The sequence below is a fragment of the Myotis nattereri genome (assembly GCF_964212035.1).
Source record: "Myotis nattereri genome assembly, chromosome: 21".
NCBI classification, from domain to species: Eukaryota; Metazoa; Chordata; class Mammalia; order Chiroptera; family Vespertilionidae; genus Myotis; species Myotis nattereri.
In genome coordinates, this window is record NC_138097.1 from 17,181,002 (window position 1) to 17,200,623 (window position 19,622).

The 19,622-nt window shown below is 46.4% G+C and overlaps 1 protein-coding gene across 1 annotated transcript in view; it reads left to right on the forward strand.

The window, feature by feature from the left end:
• ENTREP2 (endosomal transmembrane epsin interactor 2) overlaps positions 1 to 19,622 on the forward strand; it is a gene marked incomplete at its 5' end in the record, with an annotated part of 52,056 nt that overhangs the window by 991 nt on the left and 31,443 nt on the right. The window contains one exon of the mRNA XM_081114841.1: positions 15,201 to 15,257. Coding sequence (XP_080970967.1) covers positions 15,201 to 15,257 — 57 coding nt within the window. The remainder of the gene's footprint in view (positions 1 to 15,200; positions 15,258 to 19,622) is intronic.

Below are 19,622 nucleotides of genomic sequence, written 5' to 3' on the forward strand. Positions count from 1 at the left end.
TTCTCTCTGAAATCAATAAAAATATTTAAAAAATTAATTAAGAAAGAGCGGACCCAGGGAAACAGGACAAATATACGCAGCCCCTGTATGTTTATTTATAAGGAGAGGCAGGCACTTCCGAGAACTCTTGGCATCTGTGGGCGCCTTGGGGTTTGGGCATAAGGGTCTGCTCAGTATGTTGTTGTTGTTTTTTAAAAAATATATTTTATTGATTTTTTGCAGAGAGGAAGGGAGAGGAATAGAGAGTTAGAAACATCGATGAGAGAGAAACATTGATCAGCTTCCTCCTGCACACCCCCTACTGGGGATGTGCCCACAACTGAGGTACATGCCCTTGACCGGAATCGAACCCGGGACCCTTCAGTCCACAGGCCGACGCTCTATCCACTGAGCCAAACCGGCCAGGCCTATGTTGTTTTTTAAAAAATATATTTTTATTGATTTCAGAGAGGATGGGGGGGAGGGGAGAGAGAGAGAGAGAGAGAGAGAGAGAGAGAGAGAGAGAGAGAGAGAGAGAGAGACATCAGTGGGAGAGAATCATGGATTGGCTGCCTCCTGCATGCCACCCACTGGGGATCAAGCCTGCAACCCGGGCATGTGCCCCTGGTGAGACTCGAACCCAGGACCCTTCGGTCCGCAGGCTGACGCTCTGTCCACTGAGCCACACCGGCTAGGGCTCCGCAGTGTGTTTTTGATTCCACCTCGGGGAAATCCAAGAGCAGGCCTTGGGGATGGATGGATGGATGGATGGATGTGTGGTGTGTGTTGTTGAGTTTGGCATGGTCAACATGCCTGCCCAGCCTCGTGGGCCGGCGTGCCTGTCTTTGGCCTCTGTTGTCTGATTCCCCGGCGTGACTTTTCAAACGAGAGCCCAGCAGCCGGAACCGGGATGAGTGTGGCCGCTCATCCTGAGGGGGGCATTGGTTCAAAAAGCGTATTTCAGACCCAGGGCTGAGGCGTGGAGGCTGATTAGGAGGAACAAGGAGCGGCCACAGCTGTGAGTGTTGGAGTCAGAGGGGGGAGGAGCTGGAGGCAGGGATCCGGGAGCCGTGGTTCAGACGGGCCACTATAGATAGTCTCCGCGCATCTGTTGCTCAGGGTTTTTTGGCGTTATTTAATGAGCTTTGTTTTCCTGTCGGCTGTCTAGTGGGCGCTGAGGTTTACGCTGCCGGCACCCGCCTACAGGTGGCAGACTGGTAACTTTAGTGTCCCTTCATCACCCCTCTCCCAACACCCTCTTTCCCCATTGCGCCTTAGCCATGACTTGGGGACTCCCAAAGTGCATAACCAGAGCTGCCCTTTAATATATATATTATTGATTATAGAGAGGAAGGAAGAGGGAGAGAGAGAGAGAAACATCAATTGATGAGAGAATCATGGATCGGCTGCTTCCTGTACATCTACTGGGGATGGAGCCCACAGCCCCAGCATGTGCTCTGACCGGGAATCGAACCCTGACCTCCTGGCTCCTAGGTGGACTGATGCTCTATCACTGAGCCACAAGGGCCTGGCTCTATCCCTTTCTAAACAGAGCGCTTCAGTGTGAGTGGCTGGATGTTTTGATGTTCAGCCTAAGTGTTTGCTTGGCAGAAAAATCTGCCTGCAGGGCCCAGGGGCCGGGTGTTCTAACCGGGTGTGTCAGTCGGCCCCTGTGCTGCTGGGTAGTTCAGAGCAGGTGGCCCCCGAGTCTTTCTTTTGCCCTTTTCAAAGGTCAGGGAGAGCAGATCTGAAACCAGGCAGTGGATGGAAAACAGTTTTTCTTTAAGGTTCAGTACTTAAGGCTAAGACATCCCCCAGAAGGAAATGTTTAAAGAGGGATTTGAAAAGAAAATCTCCCTGCAGATGAAAAGAGGCTGGCTTCTTAAAGAACCTGACTTCAGATTTCGGAGAAAAGAGAATCCTTGCGTGATTATTTCCTATAGCATTTAGGAAACACCGGGCTCACTATTCATGTGTGAAATTTCAGCACCATGGAGATTGGCAGTGGCTTAAAGAGGGGAGAGTTCACCCATGATGGTACAGACTTTACAGAGGGAGGGCAGGTGTAATAGTCAGCTTGGGTGACCATACAGAGTACCACAAACGGGGGCTTAAGCAACACATGTTTATCTCTCACTGTCCTGGGGGCAGGAAGTCCAAGTTAAGGGTGCCAGCAACCAGTTGTTGGTGAGAGCTCTCTTCCTGGCCACATAATGGTGGGGGGGAAGAGAGCGGGAGAGAAAGAGATCTGCTCTCTCCTTTTTCTGATAAGGGCACTAATCCATCACGGGGCCCCACCCTTATGATCTCATCTAACCCCAACCACTAATACAGTGGTTCTCAACCTTCTGGCCCTTTAAATACAGTTCCTTATGTTGTGACCCAACCATAAAATTATTTTCGTTGCTACTTCATAACTGTAATGTTGCTACTGTTATGAATCATCATGTAAATATCTGATATGCAGGATGGTCTTAGGCGACCCCTGTGAAGGGGTCGTTTGACCGCCAAAGGGGTCGCGACCCACAGGTTGAGAACCGCTGCTGTAATACCATCACCTTGAGGGCTAAGGGCTTCAACATATGAATTATATTGGGGGCGGGGGAGACACAATTCAGTCCAGAGCAGCAGGGGTGATAGTTAGGCAGAGGGAGAATATTGCTGTTCTTGCCTGTGATTACCTAGGCTTGGTTTTGTTGTCACCTAAGTTGAAAATGTTTCCATTACCCTCTCTTTTAAAGCAGTAAGCACAGACCTATTAGATGCTCCATAGTGTTGGTTCCAAGACAGATCATGGTTTTATGGTGCTGACGGGTGTGCTGTGATGGACCAGGATCAGCAGAGCCCGTACCTGGAAGTAGGATTCCTGGAATGGCCACCTTAATGTCATTAAAATTGCCAGATCGTTCATCTGATTTCCCTGCTTCCTATTCCTATGGCTTTCCCTGTTCTAAACATTTCATATAAATGTGCACCTTCTGTGTCTGGCTTTGTTACTTCGCACAATGTTTTCAAAGTTCATGTTGTAGCATGAAACAATACTTCCTTTTAATGACAAATGATATTCCATTATATGAATATACCACACTTTGTTTAACCATCTATCAGTTGATGGACATTTAGGTTGTCTCCATTCTTTGACTAGTCTGAATAATGCTACTATGAACATTAGTGTACACATCAGTTCCAGAATTTCTGTTAATTTCTCTACTTTTATTATATTACCCATGTAGTGAGATGTACCACTTTCCTTTAGTTCTTTAGTTATGGTTTCCTTTAGTTCTTTAACATTTAAAAAAGCTTATTTAAAGTATTTGTCTAGTAAGTCCAATGTCTGTACTCTCTCACAGACAGCTTATTTTTTATTGCCTTTTCTTCTGTGTTGGACCATACATGCCTCCTGTATTTTCCTTGAAGAGTGCACATGTTTCACATTGTCATGTCATAACTCTGTAAATCAGATTCTCCCCTCCCATTGGTTTTGTAATTTCTCTGAAGGAATTCTGTGAAGCCTGTATTTCTTATTGTGTGTGGCCACGGAGGTATTTGTTTCATTAGCCTGTGGCTTGCTAATGATTAGCTAGAAGTTTTCTTAAATACCTGGTTCCAAAAAAGTCTCCCTGTATTTGCCAAAGGGCTCTATGTGCATGTTGGGGCACACCTTTAATAATCAGCCAGACAGCCCGGCCGGTGTGGTTCAGTGGTTGAGCACTGACCCATGAACCAGGAGGTCACTGGTTCGATGCCTAGTCAAGGCACGTGCCCCAGTTGCTTTCTGGTCAGTGTATTGTTTGCCCAAACTGTTAGCATTACCCCCAGGAAGTAGAGAATAAAGTGTTCACCTGGAAATGTTTTGACCAAAACATCCCTGGGTAGGAGCGTTAGCTGTGGGAGAGTTCCCAGTAAAGGAACTAAAAATAAGCCTTTTGATCTGGTGTTCCAGGGAGCCACCAGACTCGTCAAAAGGAACAATGGCATTTTCTTGTGAAAGCGCTCCTTTCTGTTTCCTCTGATATTATGATTGTGGGCTGCTCCCCACAAGGCCACCGCTGGGGCGCGCGGGATGGAACTGGAGTGGAAGAACCATAAAGCCCAGTGTTCTCACTGCGATTCCGTCGTTTTTGTTGAACAAGCCCTCCTGTGTTGCTGTACGCCTTTGATACTTTTCAGAGTTCCTAACAAGTTGGATCTGACCGTTTTTGCAGTTTGCCCATAGCTTTTATGAAGGGGTAGAATTTTGCAGCTCTTTAATGGGGTTCCTTCCCTCCCCCACACCTTCTAATAATGTAGAAAAGTTTATTTCAGCATATTTAAGATTATTGTAAAGTTTCCAAAAAAACCTTCCACTAATTATCCTTGACTGTTCTTGGCTCCAGGAAGTGTAATTTATATCGTGTTGCTTTGTGGTGTTTCTATAAACACCCAGTTAGCCTATTTTCCTAAACCAGGGCTCCCCTCTCATGGATGCTTATGGGGTCAGACAGGTAACTAAGGAAGATGCTGCCTCTGCTGCTTCTGTCAGTTTTCAGAAGCCAGAGTTTTTTGTTATTTTCAGTTCTTACTTTTTTGATGTGAAATTCACATAACATAAAATTGAACTTAAAAGAAATATATATATTTTTTTCTTGATTTCAGAGAGGAAGGGACAGGGAGAGAAGGATAGACACATCAATGATGAGAGAATCATGGATTGGCTGCCTCCTGCACGCCCCCTACTGGGGATCGAGCCCACAACCCAGGCATGTGCCCTGACCGGGAATTGAACTGTGACCTCCTGGTTCATAGGTCAATGCTCAACCACTGAGCCACATGGACCAGGTTGCAATGTGGTTCTTAATTTCTCCTTTGTTTTTTGAAGGATAGTAGTATAGGATATACTAGTACAGGTTTTTGTTGACACTTTTTTCTTTCAGCACTTTAAAAATCTCATTCCACTGCCTTCTGCCCTTCATGTCTTTGTTTGTTTTTTAATCCTCACCCAAGGATATGTTTTTCATTGATGAGAGAGAGAGAGAGAGAGAGAGAGAGAGAGAGAGAGAGAGAGAGAAGAAGAAGAAGAAGAAGAAGAAGAAGAAGAAGAAGAAGAAGAAGAAGAAGAAGAAGAAGGAGGAGGAATGCCTACCTGCATGAAGTGCACCCACCCCTCCCCAAGGGGTTCAGCCTTGGGTCTCCCAGCTCTGGGTGTGGTCATGGTTCTCAGGAATCTGCATGGGTCTCTCTGAACCACCGTACCTGCCCCATCTGAGATGAGCAGGTGTCCCTGCCAGGTGTCTTTCACAACCGCATCCTGTGGCCCTCACGTTGGCGATGGGCAGTTGTCGGGTAATCGGAGGCCATTATTTGCCAGGCTTGGTGTTTTCTGGTATATTAAAAAAAAATCCCTGAGACATTTCATAGACATCAGTGTGTATCCATTCTCTGAGCTCTAAGGGCTAATAACCAAAGCCAGAATCCTGGCTTCTGGGTCTCCTAGCAACCGATTCTCTCCTAGCCCTTTTTTTTCTTTTTTTGAACTTTTTGTTGAAGTCTAACATACACACAGAGAATTGCACAAATTGTCGGGTGCTCTGTCAGCTCAGTGTGTTTTTTTGCAAAATGAACATCTCTCTCAGAGGCAGCACCCAGATCAAGAAGCAGAACCTCCCCTGCACCCCAAGAGCCCCTGGTGCCCCCTTCCTGTTACTAGCACCCCAGAGTCAACCCTTCTTCTGAGTGTTAGCAGCCTATATTAATTTTGCTTGATTTTGCAATTCACATAAACGGGAACATGGAGTATGCATTATTTAGTGTTGGATTTCTTACACTGAGCAGCGTGTTTGTGAAATGCCATCCATACCGTTGAGTGCAGCTGCGGTTCACTCGTGTCTGTTGCCATTGGATGGATCTCTCAGATTGATTTATCAGTCTGCTGTGGACGGGCACCTGGGTGGTGTCCACTTTGGGCGGTTAGGGTTGGTGCTGCCCGATGCATGCTTGTATGTGGACTTCGGGGAACAGGTGCCCCCGTTTGGATGGTGTGTACGGGAGTGGAGTCTCTGGGCGTAGGGTACACATGCGGTCACCCGTCCTGGTTACTGGTAGTTTTCCAAAATGTCGTCTCGATGGCCTCTCCCGTCCGCGCTGTGTGAGGGTTCTGGTTGCCCCTTGATGGCCCTTGGTGGTCCTCGTGTGGCTTTTGCCTCAGGGAAGGAAGAGCCACTCACTTGCCCTGTGCCTCCAGGTGGCATTTCCACCTCATTCTGGCTCCACTCGGTGTCTCCACTCAGGCTAAGACTGAGTAGCAAGCAGGCTTTGCTTGGGAGGGGCTTCCGGCATCATGTTCCTTCTTGGGGCCCAGACTCCGGTCTCATTCGCTACCTGTTTGTGCTCATTTTAGATCAGGGTGAGAAGGGAGATTGGTCCTGGGAGTGTAAGATGGCTGCATTCTGAGGCTCCTTGGATTTCCGAAGAGGAATGTATGGCGTATAGTAGATGTGCCTATAACTAATGGCTTAAACCCTCTAGTAGATGTAGTCAGGCAGTAAAATTTAGCCGTAAGCTTTTAACAGCGACGTGGGTAAAGCAGAGGGACCCAGAGAAGTTAAAAGTGATGGGCAAAGATACACAAGATGGGCACACGGTGGGCAGAGCAGCATTCCATCCAAAAAGAAGGAGTAAGGTTATTTTAGACGAGCAAAAGGTAAAGTCTGCATCGAAGATAAAATTGTCCCGATCCTTTACCAAAAATACAACCTCCAAGTCCGTAAAATAAAATAGAGTGAGAAATTGACCAAAGCACAGTTGCGGTCTAAAAGGTACTCATTTCTGCCCTTCACAGATAAGACCCAATGAATAAAGACATGATTTATAATATCAAAGGACAGTTGAACAGCTATATACCAGTGTTCTACCGGCAGACAAATACCCATTTATTTCAAGTATTCATGAACCATTTTAAAAATTGATTACATTCTAGCTCTCAAGAAAAGCATCAGGTTATTCCCCAAATACCATAGGAATTGTTTATCTGTGACTGCCAGGTGATAGCCCTGGAATCGAACCGTGACCTCCTGGTTCATGGGTCGACCCTCAACCACTGAGCCACACCATCCATGAAATTTGATGAATTTTGGTGCCAAAATGCAGAACACGTGTAACAGCGATGAATTCATCTGCTCGCTTTTTAAGTTAGCGTTCCAGCCTGGTGCGATGATCTCATCTCGATTTGGTGTCTGGCTTTTGAGGGCGCAGGCCCCAGGTTATAATCCCCCCTGTTTTTAAACAAGTCCCCGTCCTTGGAACAGGCCAGGCCTCTGTGCCCAGGACCCCTACCCATGTCTCTCCCAGGCTGCACAGGGGGTGGCTGCCCCCGCCCACTGTGTTAACATCTTGTGGAAATAAAGGCCCTCATCTGCTTAGCATTCCTCTAACATGCCAATGTCATACCCTCATTAAAAGAGGAGAGGAGGTGCCTGGCACTTCCTTCCTAGGTGCTCGCCAGCCTTCTGCTCAGATGATCCCTCCCCACGATCTGGGTGTGGCGTGATTGACACTGATGTGCGGCTTCCTCCACTGGCTTCTCTAAATCTACATTGTTGGCTTTCCACTGGCTTTTCTTTTCATCTCCAGGACTCCCCATCGTGTTTTAAAATGAATATTTAAAAATCCATCTAGTGTATAACAGAGTTCAAGTCAGAGCATCAGGTGGCTGATAATGCAAGCAGTAGGCCTGTGTGAGCACACCCCAGCCCCAGGGACACCCGCTTCCAAGTCAGCCAGGCTTGGTTGCTTTTATTCCTTTTTTGTGGGAAAAAAACAAACAGATAGTCCTTATTTTTCTAAAAATATGTTTTTCTTGATTTCAGAGAGAGGAAGGGAGAGAGAGAGAGAAACAAACATCAATGATGAGAGAGAATCATGGATCGGCTGCCTCCTCCACGCCCCCCACTGGGGATCGAGCCCAAAACCCAGACATGTGCCCTGACGGGGAATTGAATGTGACTTCCTGGTTCATGGGTCGATGCTCAACCACTGGGCCACACTGGCCAGGCTAGAATCCAGTCTTAACTATTGTATTTGTTTGACAAACGAAAGTGACAGTAGGGTTAAATATACGAGGCATTTGTAAAATGAAGAGGAAAGCTAGTCAGCCAGGTTCTGTGACAACTTATTTATCATGAAGATCACAGGAAACAAGGCAATAAATTTACAAAATAGGACAGTGTCAGGCATGCCCAACATCCATGAAAATAGGTAAAAATAGATTTCTTACCATTTCTCCTTTTGTATAACTGACCCCATCTTGTTCTCAGACTCCTGTTGTCAGGATCGTTATTGTCTTGAGGAAATCTCGCTTGTGGGAAAATGCTCTGCAGCGAGGCACATAAAAAAGTTGTGACTTGACAAGTTTTCCATTAAGTGAAAACTAGAAAGCGACCAGACGATAGCGGGAAAGCTGGCAAGTTTTTTTTTTTTCCTTGTCAATTTAGAAGTGACAGGAGAGTGGCTTCTATGATTATTCACCATATTAATTGGAAAACAAGGGATGCCAACTTGGATGTTTTTTTTCTTTGGGAGTGGTCAGCCCCAGACTCGGTAGTCTCCCAGGTAGCATTTACAGTCATTTGCTTAGAAGATGCCTAATAATCTGTAATCGCTCAATTTCTCAAAATATGGTAATGACACGACCCTAGTTGATCATGGTCATTTAAGAACTGGGATAGCCCTGGTCAGTGTGGCTCAGTTGTTTGGGCTTTGTCTCGTGCACCTAAAGGTCGCTGGTTTGATTTTTTTTTTAAAATATATTTTATTGATTTTTTACAGAGAGGAAGGGAGAGAGATAGAGAGTTAGAAACATTGATGAGCGAGAAACATCCATCAGCTGCCTCCTGCACATCTCCTACTGGGGATGTGCCCGCAACCCAGGTACATGCCCTTGACCGGAATCGAACCTGGGACCTTTCAGTCTGCAGGCCGACGCTCTATCCACTGAGCCAAACCGGTTTCAGCATGGTTTGATTCTTGATCAGGGCACATGCCCAGGTTTCCCGCTCGATCCCGGTGGAGGGCGTGCAGGAGGCAGCCGATGGATGTTTCTCTCTCTCTCTCTCCCTTCCTCTCTCAAAATCAGTAAACAATCTTTAAAAAAATTTTTTTAAAGAGCTGTTACAGCCAGCCGGCATGGCTCAATGGTTGAGCGTCAACCTATGAACCAGGAGGTCACTGTTCCATTCCTGGTCAGGGCACATGCCCAGGTTGTGGGCTCGATCCCCAGTGTGGGGTGTGTAGGAGGCAGCCAGTTGATGTTTCTCTCTCACATCAATGTTTCTCTCTCTCTCCCCACTCCCTCCCTTCTACTCTCTCTAAAAAAAATCAATGGCACATTTATACAACTTTTATTATAGTGTATTGCTATAATTATATTTTATTAGTCATTTTTGTTTATCTCTCACTGTTCCTAATATATAAATTAAACTTAATTTATATGGATAGGTATGTATGAATAGGAAAAATTACAGTATACATAGGGTTTGTAGGAAGGTTTCAGACATCCATGGGAGTCTTGGAATGTATCCCCTGTGGATAAATGGGGAGAGGGGGCAGCTGCAAAGTCATTCTCTGTATCTTCCATTTTCAGTCAAGGAAGTGAGGCAAAGAGAATGTCCTCCAGATAGATAGATCCCAGGCTGAAGGACCGAGGCACCTACCTGCAGTGGAAGGTATAATAAGGGGAAAGACTGATAAAATGGACCACAACTCCATTAGCATCCTGTGTGTGTCAAACACCCACCCCCGGAACTGGCGAGTCAGGACATAGCCCTGTCTCCCTCCCCATCCATCCCTATTACACTAAAAGCAGTCATAAATCAATAGGGAGACATTAGCATCCCATGGACACGGCTGCAGCAGGCTCTAGTCAGTCACTAGGCACGTCACTGAAGAGATACCAAAGGCAAGTAACCGGGAAAGTGTTGAACTTAGATGCAAATGAAAATAGCTCTTTTCTTTGTGTGTGTGTGGGGCGGTCCACCAAGCTAGTAAAGGGCCTTCTAATAGGCTCTCAGTGTGGATGAGCGTACAGGGGGCAACTACTCTCATACCCACTGGAGGGAATGATGACGGTGCAGCCTTTATGCCTGGTGACTCATCCTATTTCACAGGGTCCATACTAAAATCAGTGACGGCAATAAAACCTGTGTGTGAAGCTACTCACTGTGGCTTTATTGTTAATCCTCACCCAAGGATATTTTTTTCATTGCTTTTCAGAGAGAGTGGGAGGGAGGGAGAGAGGAAGGGAGGGAGGAAGGGAAGCAGACCGACCTCTAGCACAGTTTTCCATTTTGTTTTCCCTGCTTTCCTTTTGTCAGTCCACCCAAGACTCAGAGTGGATCCTTGGCTATTTTGGGGGAGGTGGCGGTCTCCAGGACCATTAAAAATAGGTCAGATCAGAGCTGGTTGTGCAGGGTTATTCTTCCCAACCTCCCTCCTTCTCTCCCTCTTCCTTCCATTCATCGTCCTATCCATCCACCCACTCACCCATCCATCTACTCACCCATCCATTCATCCGCCCACCCACTCACCCATCCATCCATCCACTATCCACCCATCCATCTACTCACCCATCCATCTATCCATCCATCCACCCACCCACCCACTCACCCATCTACTCTACCGTCTATCTACCCACCTACCCATCCATCCACCCACCCACTCACCCATCCATCTATTTATCCTTGTACTTATTCATCTATTTATCCTTGTACTTATTTCTTCATCCATCCATCCACCCACCCACCCAGTCACCCATCCATTCATCTGTCTGTTCATTTATTCATCGATCCATCCATCCACCCACCTACCCTTCCATCCACCCACCCACCCAGTCACCTACCATTCACGCATAATGATCTGAGTGCCTGCTGTGTGCCCAGTCCTGTGTTTGGGGATATATCGTGTTAGACAAGAAAGACCAAGTCTTGCCTGGTGAGCTTACGTGGTTGGCAGTAGTTCTGCTCACCCATGACTATATTTAAACTTTTCATTTGGCAAGCGTTCGGAGTGACTGACAGCTCCATCTTTGTATTTTGTGGTTTCTAAATGTGACGCTTTCTTGACATTTTCATTATACTAACTTTGACAGGAGCTGGTGAGTGGCAGCCCAGGACCCCCCGCGTTATCCAGCCTGCCAGTTCTGGGTGCTCTTTATGATCTAGTGATGCGTTTGGCCATATGGGCGTGGACTGAGAACACTGGCCACTTTACATCCTGTGTCCTAGTCGTGCACATTTAAACAATTCAGAAAACTTACTTTTTCCTTTTGGTGTGACAGCGTAAGAAAAATGGAAAAGTGATGCTTTCAGAAATGGAAACATATTTTTTGAGTGCGTGAGAGTGTAGCTGTCCAAAAGCTTCCCGTGAGAGAATTGATTAGGAGTGTAGAAGGCTAACCACAGGGCTGCTCTCAAATCAATTTCAGACTCCCAGCGATTCTAGGAACATCCCATCCCAGTTAGTGCTTTGATCGTTATTTTACTCCACGGACTCTTAAACGTGTCTGTTTTCTCACTTGATATTCTGTTTGAAAGTTAATTTGTGTAGTAAGGAGGTTAGGTGCGTATCACAGTATTTCATCGCCGTAAGAGCCAGGGAGTATTCTGCTCATGTTGTGATGGATTTGCTCATCTCTGTGTCAGTTTTGCACGTTTGAGGTGAAGAGGTCTTAGGAATGTCCTCAAAACGAAATGCTAGAAGATAATGCAGCAACCTGTATTTATTTTAGAAGGAGAACGGTTGTTAAGCAAATTCCTCTAGGCTTTCTGTAGGTGAAATTTCTAAGCTCATTCATGTAAATGAGCAAACAATAGATATCTTCAGAAAAATAACTAAAAGTCTCTGCATTTCATTTCTGAAAAAAAAAAGAAAGTATTGACGTGTATAAGCCATATGCAAAATATTATTAATAACAAGTAAATCAAGAGATGACAAGAACTGGTATAAACAAAGCAGCAATGAGCGATTAAAACAAGAAAATGTGAAGTTAGGTTTGAATGGTTGATACCAATGTGGTTGTTCAAAACATCAGGGAGGTAAGGTGGGGTAGAAAGCACCTTTACCTGCAAAACCTGTAGGCATGTGTGTTATTGCTAAGCACGTGTTGGATAGATAATTTCACTCAGGCGTTTAAACAGTGGTATAGAAAAGAGATGTATCATTTCCAAACGCCTAGAAAAAGGAAACAGCAAACCAATAGAAAAGTTGACCAAAATAGCAAAACACAGGAGTATTAGAAACACAAAAGACAAGAAAATGTCGTGAACGAGCATGAACATAGCCGGGGAAAACATCAGCCACGTTAGCGCTGGCGAGACGTTTGGGCAAAGCCCTTGACGACAAGCAAAGCACAGTGAGTCGGTGCCGCTTTGGACTTGGAGAGAGCGGGTGAGAAGTGTTGGTAAGAGCTTAGGTTTTCAGAGTGCCTCCGTCAGTGTTTTGATAAAATCCTGGGCTCCCGGGGCGGTTTTTCCCCCCGTCTGCATGGTGCATAACTTCAACTTGCAGTCAGCTCCGTGATAAGATGTCTTTAAAATGTGTTTGCTGTAACTTCCGAATCCGTGATCTCAATCATTATCCTAAAATGTTCTAAATTGCTCCTTCTTCCTACCGTTGGTAGTGTGCCGCATATTCTTCCATTCTGACTTTTCCGCTGAGCAAAACGTAATTGCTTTTGTGGAATATAGCGCTGTGGATGGTGTAATCAAATATTAAAAATAGAACTGCAGGGTTCTGCAGAAAATGCAATTAAAGAAGCCATGGACGTGCGTGTCTCTTCATTCCTGTTCATAACTTCTTTTCAGACTAGAGCTATTAGAGAAAATCAGATCTTGATTTGAGGTGATTTATATGGAAAATGTATGTGAATTATAGTTGCAAGATAATATACACTATTCATATGTCACTCACATGAAAGGTCCTATTTTTTTTAAACTCATTATTGCACATAGGCCTGAAGACTTAAAACAGCCTTTCTTCAGTATGGATTTTTAAAAAAAATACATGTTTTTATTTATTTTTAGAGAGACAGGAAGGGAGAGGGAGAGAGAGAGAGAAACATCAATGATGAGAGTGAATCATGGATCGGCTGTCTCCTGCATGCCCCCTACTGGGGATTGAGCCCGCAGCCTGAATATGTGTCCTGACCGGGATTTGAACCGGCGACCTTTCAGTACATGGGTTGACACCCAACCACCTGAGCTGCTTGGGAGGCCACTGCATCTGTCCAGGGCCACATGGTCAGAGGGAAGGATCCCTTCATGCCACCAGTGCGGCACGGCTGTCCAGGTCCCCCAGCCTCTGTTTGGGGGTCGTAGGAGCGTCTGAACCTGTAGGTGGACATAGGCCATGAGTGAGGGGCAGGGGTCTAGGTAGAGCCTCACTGTCCCGTGTGTCACTTCATCCAGACCAGGGGTGGGGAATGTCGGCCTCTAGGCCGTGTAAGGCCCGCAGAGTCTGGCCCTGCGAAGGCATTAGGGGTGAGTTGATGAAATGTTTGAGCAAATAGAGCAGGCTAATTTTAAGTGGGTCCTTTTGTATGGCCCGAGAGTGATGTTATAAATACCCAGATGGCCCTTGGCAGAAAAAAGGTTCCCCACCCCTGCCCTAGACAGTGGGCGGCCGGCTGGTCCTCACACGCCCGTGGGATGGTCAGCAGTGCAGGAAATCCCCTACCCCTTCCTCCTTTGTCCTCCTGACTCTCTGCCTCCTCCCGGGGCCTCACTACCTGCCAGGACACAGACTCGCTTGGCATACACGTCTCTGCCTGGCAGCCTAGGAGGACCAGGGCTGGCTGAGGGCAGAGGGCAGGAGCGAGGGCCACCTGGGGCTGCAAGGGCCCAGGGAGGGAGGCTGGCAGCCTGTGGGCCCCGCAGTGGCCAGGCCTGGACTGCAGAGGGCGCTCCGAGGTGCCACTGTGAATGATGGGGGATTTAGGGGACCCTTCAGGGCAGGAATTGCGAGAATGGAGTGTGGAGCACAGCGAGGTCTGGCCCGAGAACAGGCCGAGGCCCTCTCAGGGGCAGATTGGGTCTGCATGCTCCGCGTGTGGTTTGTGGCGTTAGGACAGTGGGCCTTCAGTCACCATCCTTTGGAAATGGAGGGACCATTTGTCTGCCAGACAGGCCCGCCTCCTGTTGTAATTGCAGTGGGTTTAAAAGTTGATGCGGGTCTGTGCGTTCGCCGGCGTAATTAGACTCTGAGAGCTTTTCATTACACTTAATGTGATTTTAATGGAATTAATGTACTGTACCAACAAATACATTGTTTTTATTGCGCAAAGAGGACACTTCTAAAAGGAGAGAATCAGAACGATTTGCAGATGGTTTACGTAACTCTCTTCCCCAGACGGGGAGATGCCTGCCCACCCCGTGCTCCTTTCCCACCGGCTCCCGCGGAGGAGAGGGCGCGAGGCTCCTGCGTGCACTTGGGCACTGGTTGGATTTCATCTTTGAAACTTGCATTTATGTCTTTTTAAAAAAATAGTTTGTTGTTGATTTCAGAGAGGAAGGGAGAGGGAGAGAGAGAGAGAGAGAGAAACATCAATGATGAGAGAGAATCATGGACCCAGTGCCTCCTGCACCCCCCCTACTGGTGATCAAGCCCACCACCCGGGCATGTGCCTTCACCGGGAATCGAACCGTGACCTCCTGGTTCATAGCTCGATGTCGATGTTCAGTCACTGAGCCATGCCAGCCGGCCTGGCTGCATTTACGTCTTAAATCCGAAGTGCCCCCCCTGCTTGGGCCCTGACTGCCTGGGGCACTCATCTTCATAGGAGACCTTGTGGGAGAACACTAGGACCTACTTACAGTGGGGCCTCCTGGAACAGGGCCCTGTTGAAGGGGGAGCCACACCTCCTGTCTTCACTGTGCCTGTTGGGATGTGGGGGGCGGGAGAGGGGACCGTCCCCAGGATTTGAGTGACCAGGAGGAGGGGTGCCCCTGTGGGAGATAAAGATGACAAGCGGAGACTGGGTTAGGGAGGGGAGTGCAGGTGCATTTTTGGACAGGAGCTTGGGAGGGGGACCTGGGGCTCTGGGCTGGAGAATAACCTGCGTGTGCCTGTGCGTGTGCGCGCGCGCACGCTGGATTCTAGAAGTGATTCTTCAGGTTGCAACTCTCCCTACTGTTTCGATTGTACATTAAAGGTTCCCGAAGCATCTCACCTTCCTGCACCGTTTGTCTTTCCAGGTGCTGCTGTCAGGACTCATTGGCGTCGTCTCCTGGAAAAGGCCTCTGTCCCTCGTGGTAAGTCGCACCTGCTCTCCGTGGTGGCCTTGGAACAGGGCTGTGGCCTCTGTGGTGGGAGCGCTTTCAATGCGATTGGCACAGAATTCTGGTTTTTTTGCCCAAAGGGGAAAGCAGACCTTGCTGAGAGTGTCGTAAGTGATAACCAAGCACATGTGGCCTGCCCCACTTCGAGAGTAGCCGCTCAGGAGTTTGCCTAAGATGCTCGCGTGCCTTCCTCTCTCTGTTTGCTCCCTTCCGGTGCCCTCCTACGAGGACATGCCGTGAACCAAGATGATCTAATACGTGTAGATGCATGTTGTATAGACGTGGAAACACGTGCGTGCATATACGTATGCTCACGTGTGATCGCACAGATAGGGCGTGTTTAGCGGAGTGCAAGGAATGTCAGCTCTGTGTGTGTTTTGGAGACTGTGCACCTCTGCGAAGGGGATGTTTATCGGAGTAGAAGAGTGAAGAAAGGACTAGCACTCATCCTGGCCCGTGTGGCTCATTTGTTTGGATGTCATCCCGTGCTCCGAAAGGTCACCGGTTCCATTCCTGGTCAGGGCACATGCCCGGGGTGCGGGCTTGATCCCCAGTAGGAGGCGCGTGCAAGAGGCAGCCTATTGATGTTTCACTCTCACATCGACGTTTCTCTCTCCCTTTCTCTCTCTCTCTCTCTCTCTCTCTCTCTCTCTCTCTCTCTCTCAACCAATACATATATTTATATATATATTTACGTCTCTGTATATAAGTGAATGGCTTCTCACGTTGCTTTGGGATGGTCCTGGGGAGACATGGAAAGAGGATGTTGGTTCCTCCATCTCAAAAGCACCCCAAGCAGGTCTGTGTCTACTGGCCTGTAGGCATGTTCTTCTCCGCATGTGCATGAATATATTTGTGTGTCCGTGTCTGTGCGAGGGCGGGAGGTTTTCCCGGTTCTGATGGATAATGGAAAAGACAGCATGGCTTTTTTCTTTTTTTTGTAATATCTCTTCTTTAAGTGATTAGACTTGGCGATAATGACACAGACCGGGTAGGAATGGAGATAGAGAGGAACGTGGACCACCAGCCAACGTGGCTCCGTGGTTGAGCGTTGACCTATGAACCTGCCCCCCTGCACACCCGCTACTGGGGATCCAATCCACAACCCGGGCACATGCCCTGACCGGGTACTGAACCGTGACCTCCTGGTTCCTAGGTCGATGCTCCGTCACCGAGCCACAGTGGCCGGGCTGCACCGTCCATTCTTGACAAGAGCTGTCTTGTGTCCACCTTGGAAAGCCCTGCCTCTAAAATGCCTCCCTTCCTAATGGGCTTCCTTTGCCCTGGAGTCTTCACGTTCTCCTAATAGAAAAAAGTCGTTAAGAAAAAAAAAAAACTCAGACGCTGAGGTAGCTCTCATATAAGAAAAGTAATAAATGAAGTGTCCCTCGATTCTAAATGCATCTTCTTTCACTAAGAAGGCAATTACTGTTATAAAGATATAGCCTTAGAAAAATTATTATGGCTGAGAAGTGTGTGCTGTGTCCGTCCGCGGCACAGTTAATTTTAAAAGTATTACCAAGCATACAAATCATAAGTCAGAAATGCTGAACTATACTAATTTGAAAGTGAATTTAATATGCTATTCTGAGGGCCTGGCTGTGCTTACCCGGCTTTTAAAAAATTGTAACTTAGAAGCTATTAGTTACCAGATTGTCTTCCAAATGTCCAACCTCTTTTAATGAAGAGTGTTACTAAAGGACCTTATCTTTCATCTCCGAATAGTCTTATGTGGTACAGTAAGTAACGGTAATATTGGAACATCCATATTTCACCCTGATTTTATGGGTATTAAATCAAATTGTTGCATTTTTATCAAAATACAAAAATGCTGATTGGGAATGAAAAGAAGACTCAAAGGTCTCAAATTTGATTGTTTTGCTATGTTTGCTTTAATTCCCCAAAAGATAGAAAAATGGATTGAAATTGATTTAAGAATAGCGCTACGTAGGCAATATGACCTAATGACGAAGAGAAATTTATTTATTTTTTCTTATTTTTTTATTATATTTTATTGATTTTTTACAGAGAGGAAGGGAGAGGGATAGAGAGTTAGAAACATCGATGAGAGAGAAACATCGATCAGCTGCCTCCTGCATACCCCCCACTGGGGATGTGCCTGCAACCAAGGTACATGCCCTTGACTGGAATCGAACCAGGGACCCTTGAGTCCGCAGGCTGACGCTCCATCCACTGAGCCAAACCAGTCAGGGCTCTTATTTTTTTTACGAAGAGAAATTTTAAAAATCAGTTACACTGATTATTTGCATACTGACTTCAGGAGATAGAAAGAAACGGTCTGCCTTTCGTATATATGTGATATTGTTAATAAACACAGGTCTTTTAAAAATATATATTTTTTATTGATTTCAGAGAGGAAGGGAGAGGGAGAGAGAGAGAGAGAAAGATCAATAATGAAAGAGAATCATTGATCGGCTGCCTCCTGCACGCCCCCTACTGGGGACCGAGCCCACAACCCAGGCGTATGCCTTGACCAGGAATTGAACCATGACCTTTTGGTTCATGGATTGAAGCTCAACCACTGAGCCAGGCCGGCCGGGCAATACATGCTCATTTAAATGTCATTCTCCTGCAAATTCTATGTCGGCTGAGCACAGGGCAGAACCTCGATGGGTTTCATCTAATGGGAACAAGAGAGAGAATTTAAATGCTTATGCATCTTGGTTAATGGAATCTGAAAAGCTGTCAAATGACAAGGGATGGATAATATCGTGTGATAATAAACAAATGAACCAAATGATCGGCCCGGGGGAACAAGAATGGAAAGAAAGAAGTCTAGGAAATACCCAAAGGCAAGTTAATAAGGAAAAAGGACTAAAACGTCCCGACAAATGAGATAATGACAGCGGCCCACCAAGGAGAGAGCCGGGCTGGCTGGCAGACGTGGGCAGGCAGCTGGCATGTCAGAATGAGCGGCAGCTGGGGTGTGGAGGATGAGTGGGAAGGACAGGCTCGTAAATGGCAAAATGATGAGTGAGTTAGTAAATCTGTCAGGTGATGAATGAGCTGACGATCCCCATCGGACAGATGACAGAGAGGGGCCGAGTGAAAAAGGCAGACAGCGCAGACAGCCGGGGAAGCAGAAAGCCTGCGTACCTAGAGCCAGGGGACTTGCAGATGCAGTTTCGCCGTGGCGGGTAGATCAGTTGGTTGCTGCAACCTTGTCCCTGTATGCCAGCGAGTCAACCAATGAATGCAGAAATAAGTGGGACAACAAAACCATGTTATTCTCTCTTCCTCTCTCCTCCCCTCCTTTTCTCCATCCCTCCCCCCTTTCTCTATCTCTCTCAAATCAATTTTAAAAATTTAAATGCACCGTAGCAGGTTTGGCTTAGTGGATAGAGCATGGGTCCACAGACTAAAGGGTCCCAAGTTCAATTCCAGTCAAAGGCACCTACCTGGGTTGCAGGTTCGATCCCTGGTCAAGGCACATGTGGGAGGCAACCAATCAATGTGTCTCTCACATCGATGTTCCTCTCTCTCTACCTCTCTACCCCCCTCCCTTCCACTCTCTCTAAAAATCAACGAGAAAAATATCCCCAGGTGAGGATTAACAACAACAACAAATTTTCTAAATGCAATTTTATAAGCACGAATAGGGTCATGTAACTAATCACAGTATTTGATCTGCTTTGGCAACTATTAACAACATAACGAAACTTCCATTAAAAACACTAAGGTTGTACACAGTGTGCTCATGGCTATGAGTACTGATTTGCATTCTACGCCTACCACTTGCTAGCTGTTAGCGTCTTCATTTCAGGGTTTTTCACCTATAAAATGGGAATGATGATAGGAGTGCCTTTCCTCTTTCAGTATGAGGTCACTTGAGGATTAAAGTCCATGTGAGAAACTTAGGACAGTACCTGGCACATTATAAGCAAAGAAGAGATTACTGTGAGCTGCTATTGATCATGTTCTACTTTTGTTTCTTTCTCGGAGTGTAAATTTCATCTTACACATACTCGGTGTCTAGATCAGCAGACGGATCATCCCAAAGACTTCATCTTGGTTGAATAAATGAAATACTGATGAGTTCCCTTATCTCTTATCAAACAGTAATAAGTATTGCAAACATTTTTGGGAAGGGAGGGTCTTTCTAGGGCTTTTTTTGTTTGTTTGTTTTTCAGAGTTTAGTTTTCAAACTTGAGAAACAAGAATTAAATTTGTAATTGATTCACAAAAAAATAATTTAAGTAATATTAAAAGGAAAGTAATGAATTAAAATTCAAGAAACAAGTCAGTCAAAAAAAATTCTTTGAGAAGAGTTATAAGTACATTAACCTCTGTTATTATGGATTAAGATTGAATAGAGAA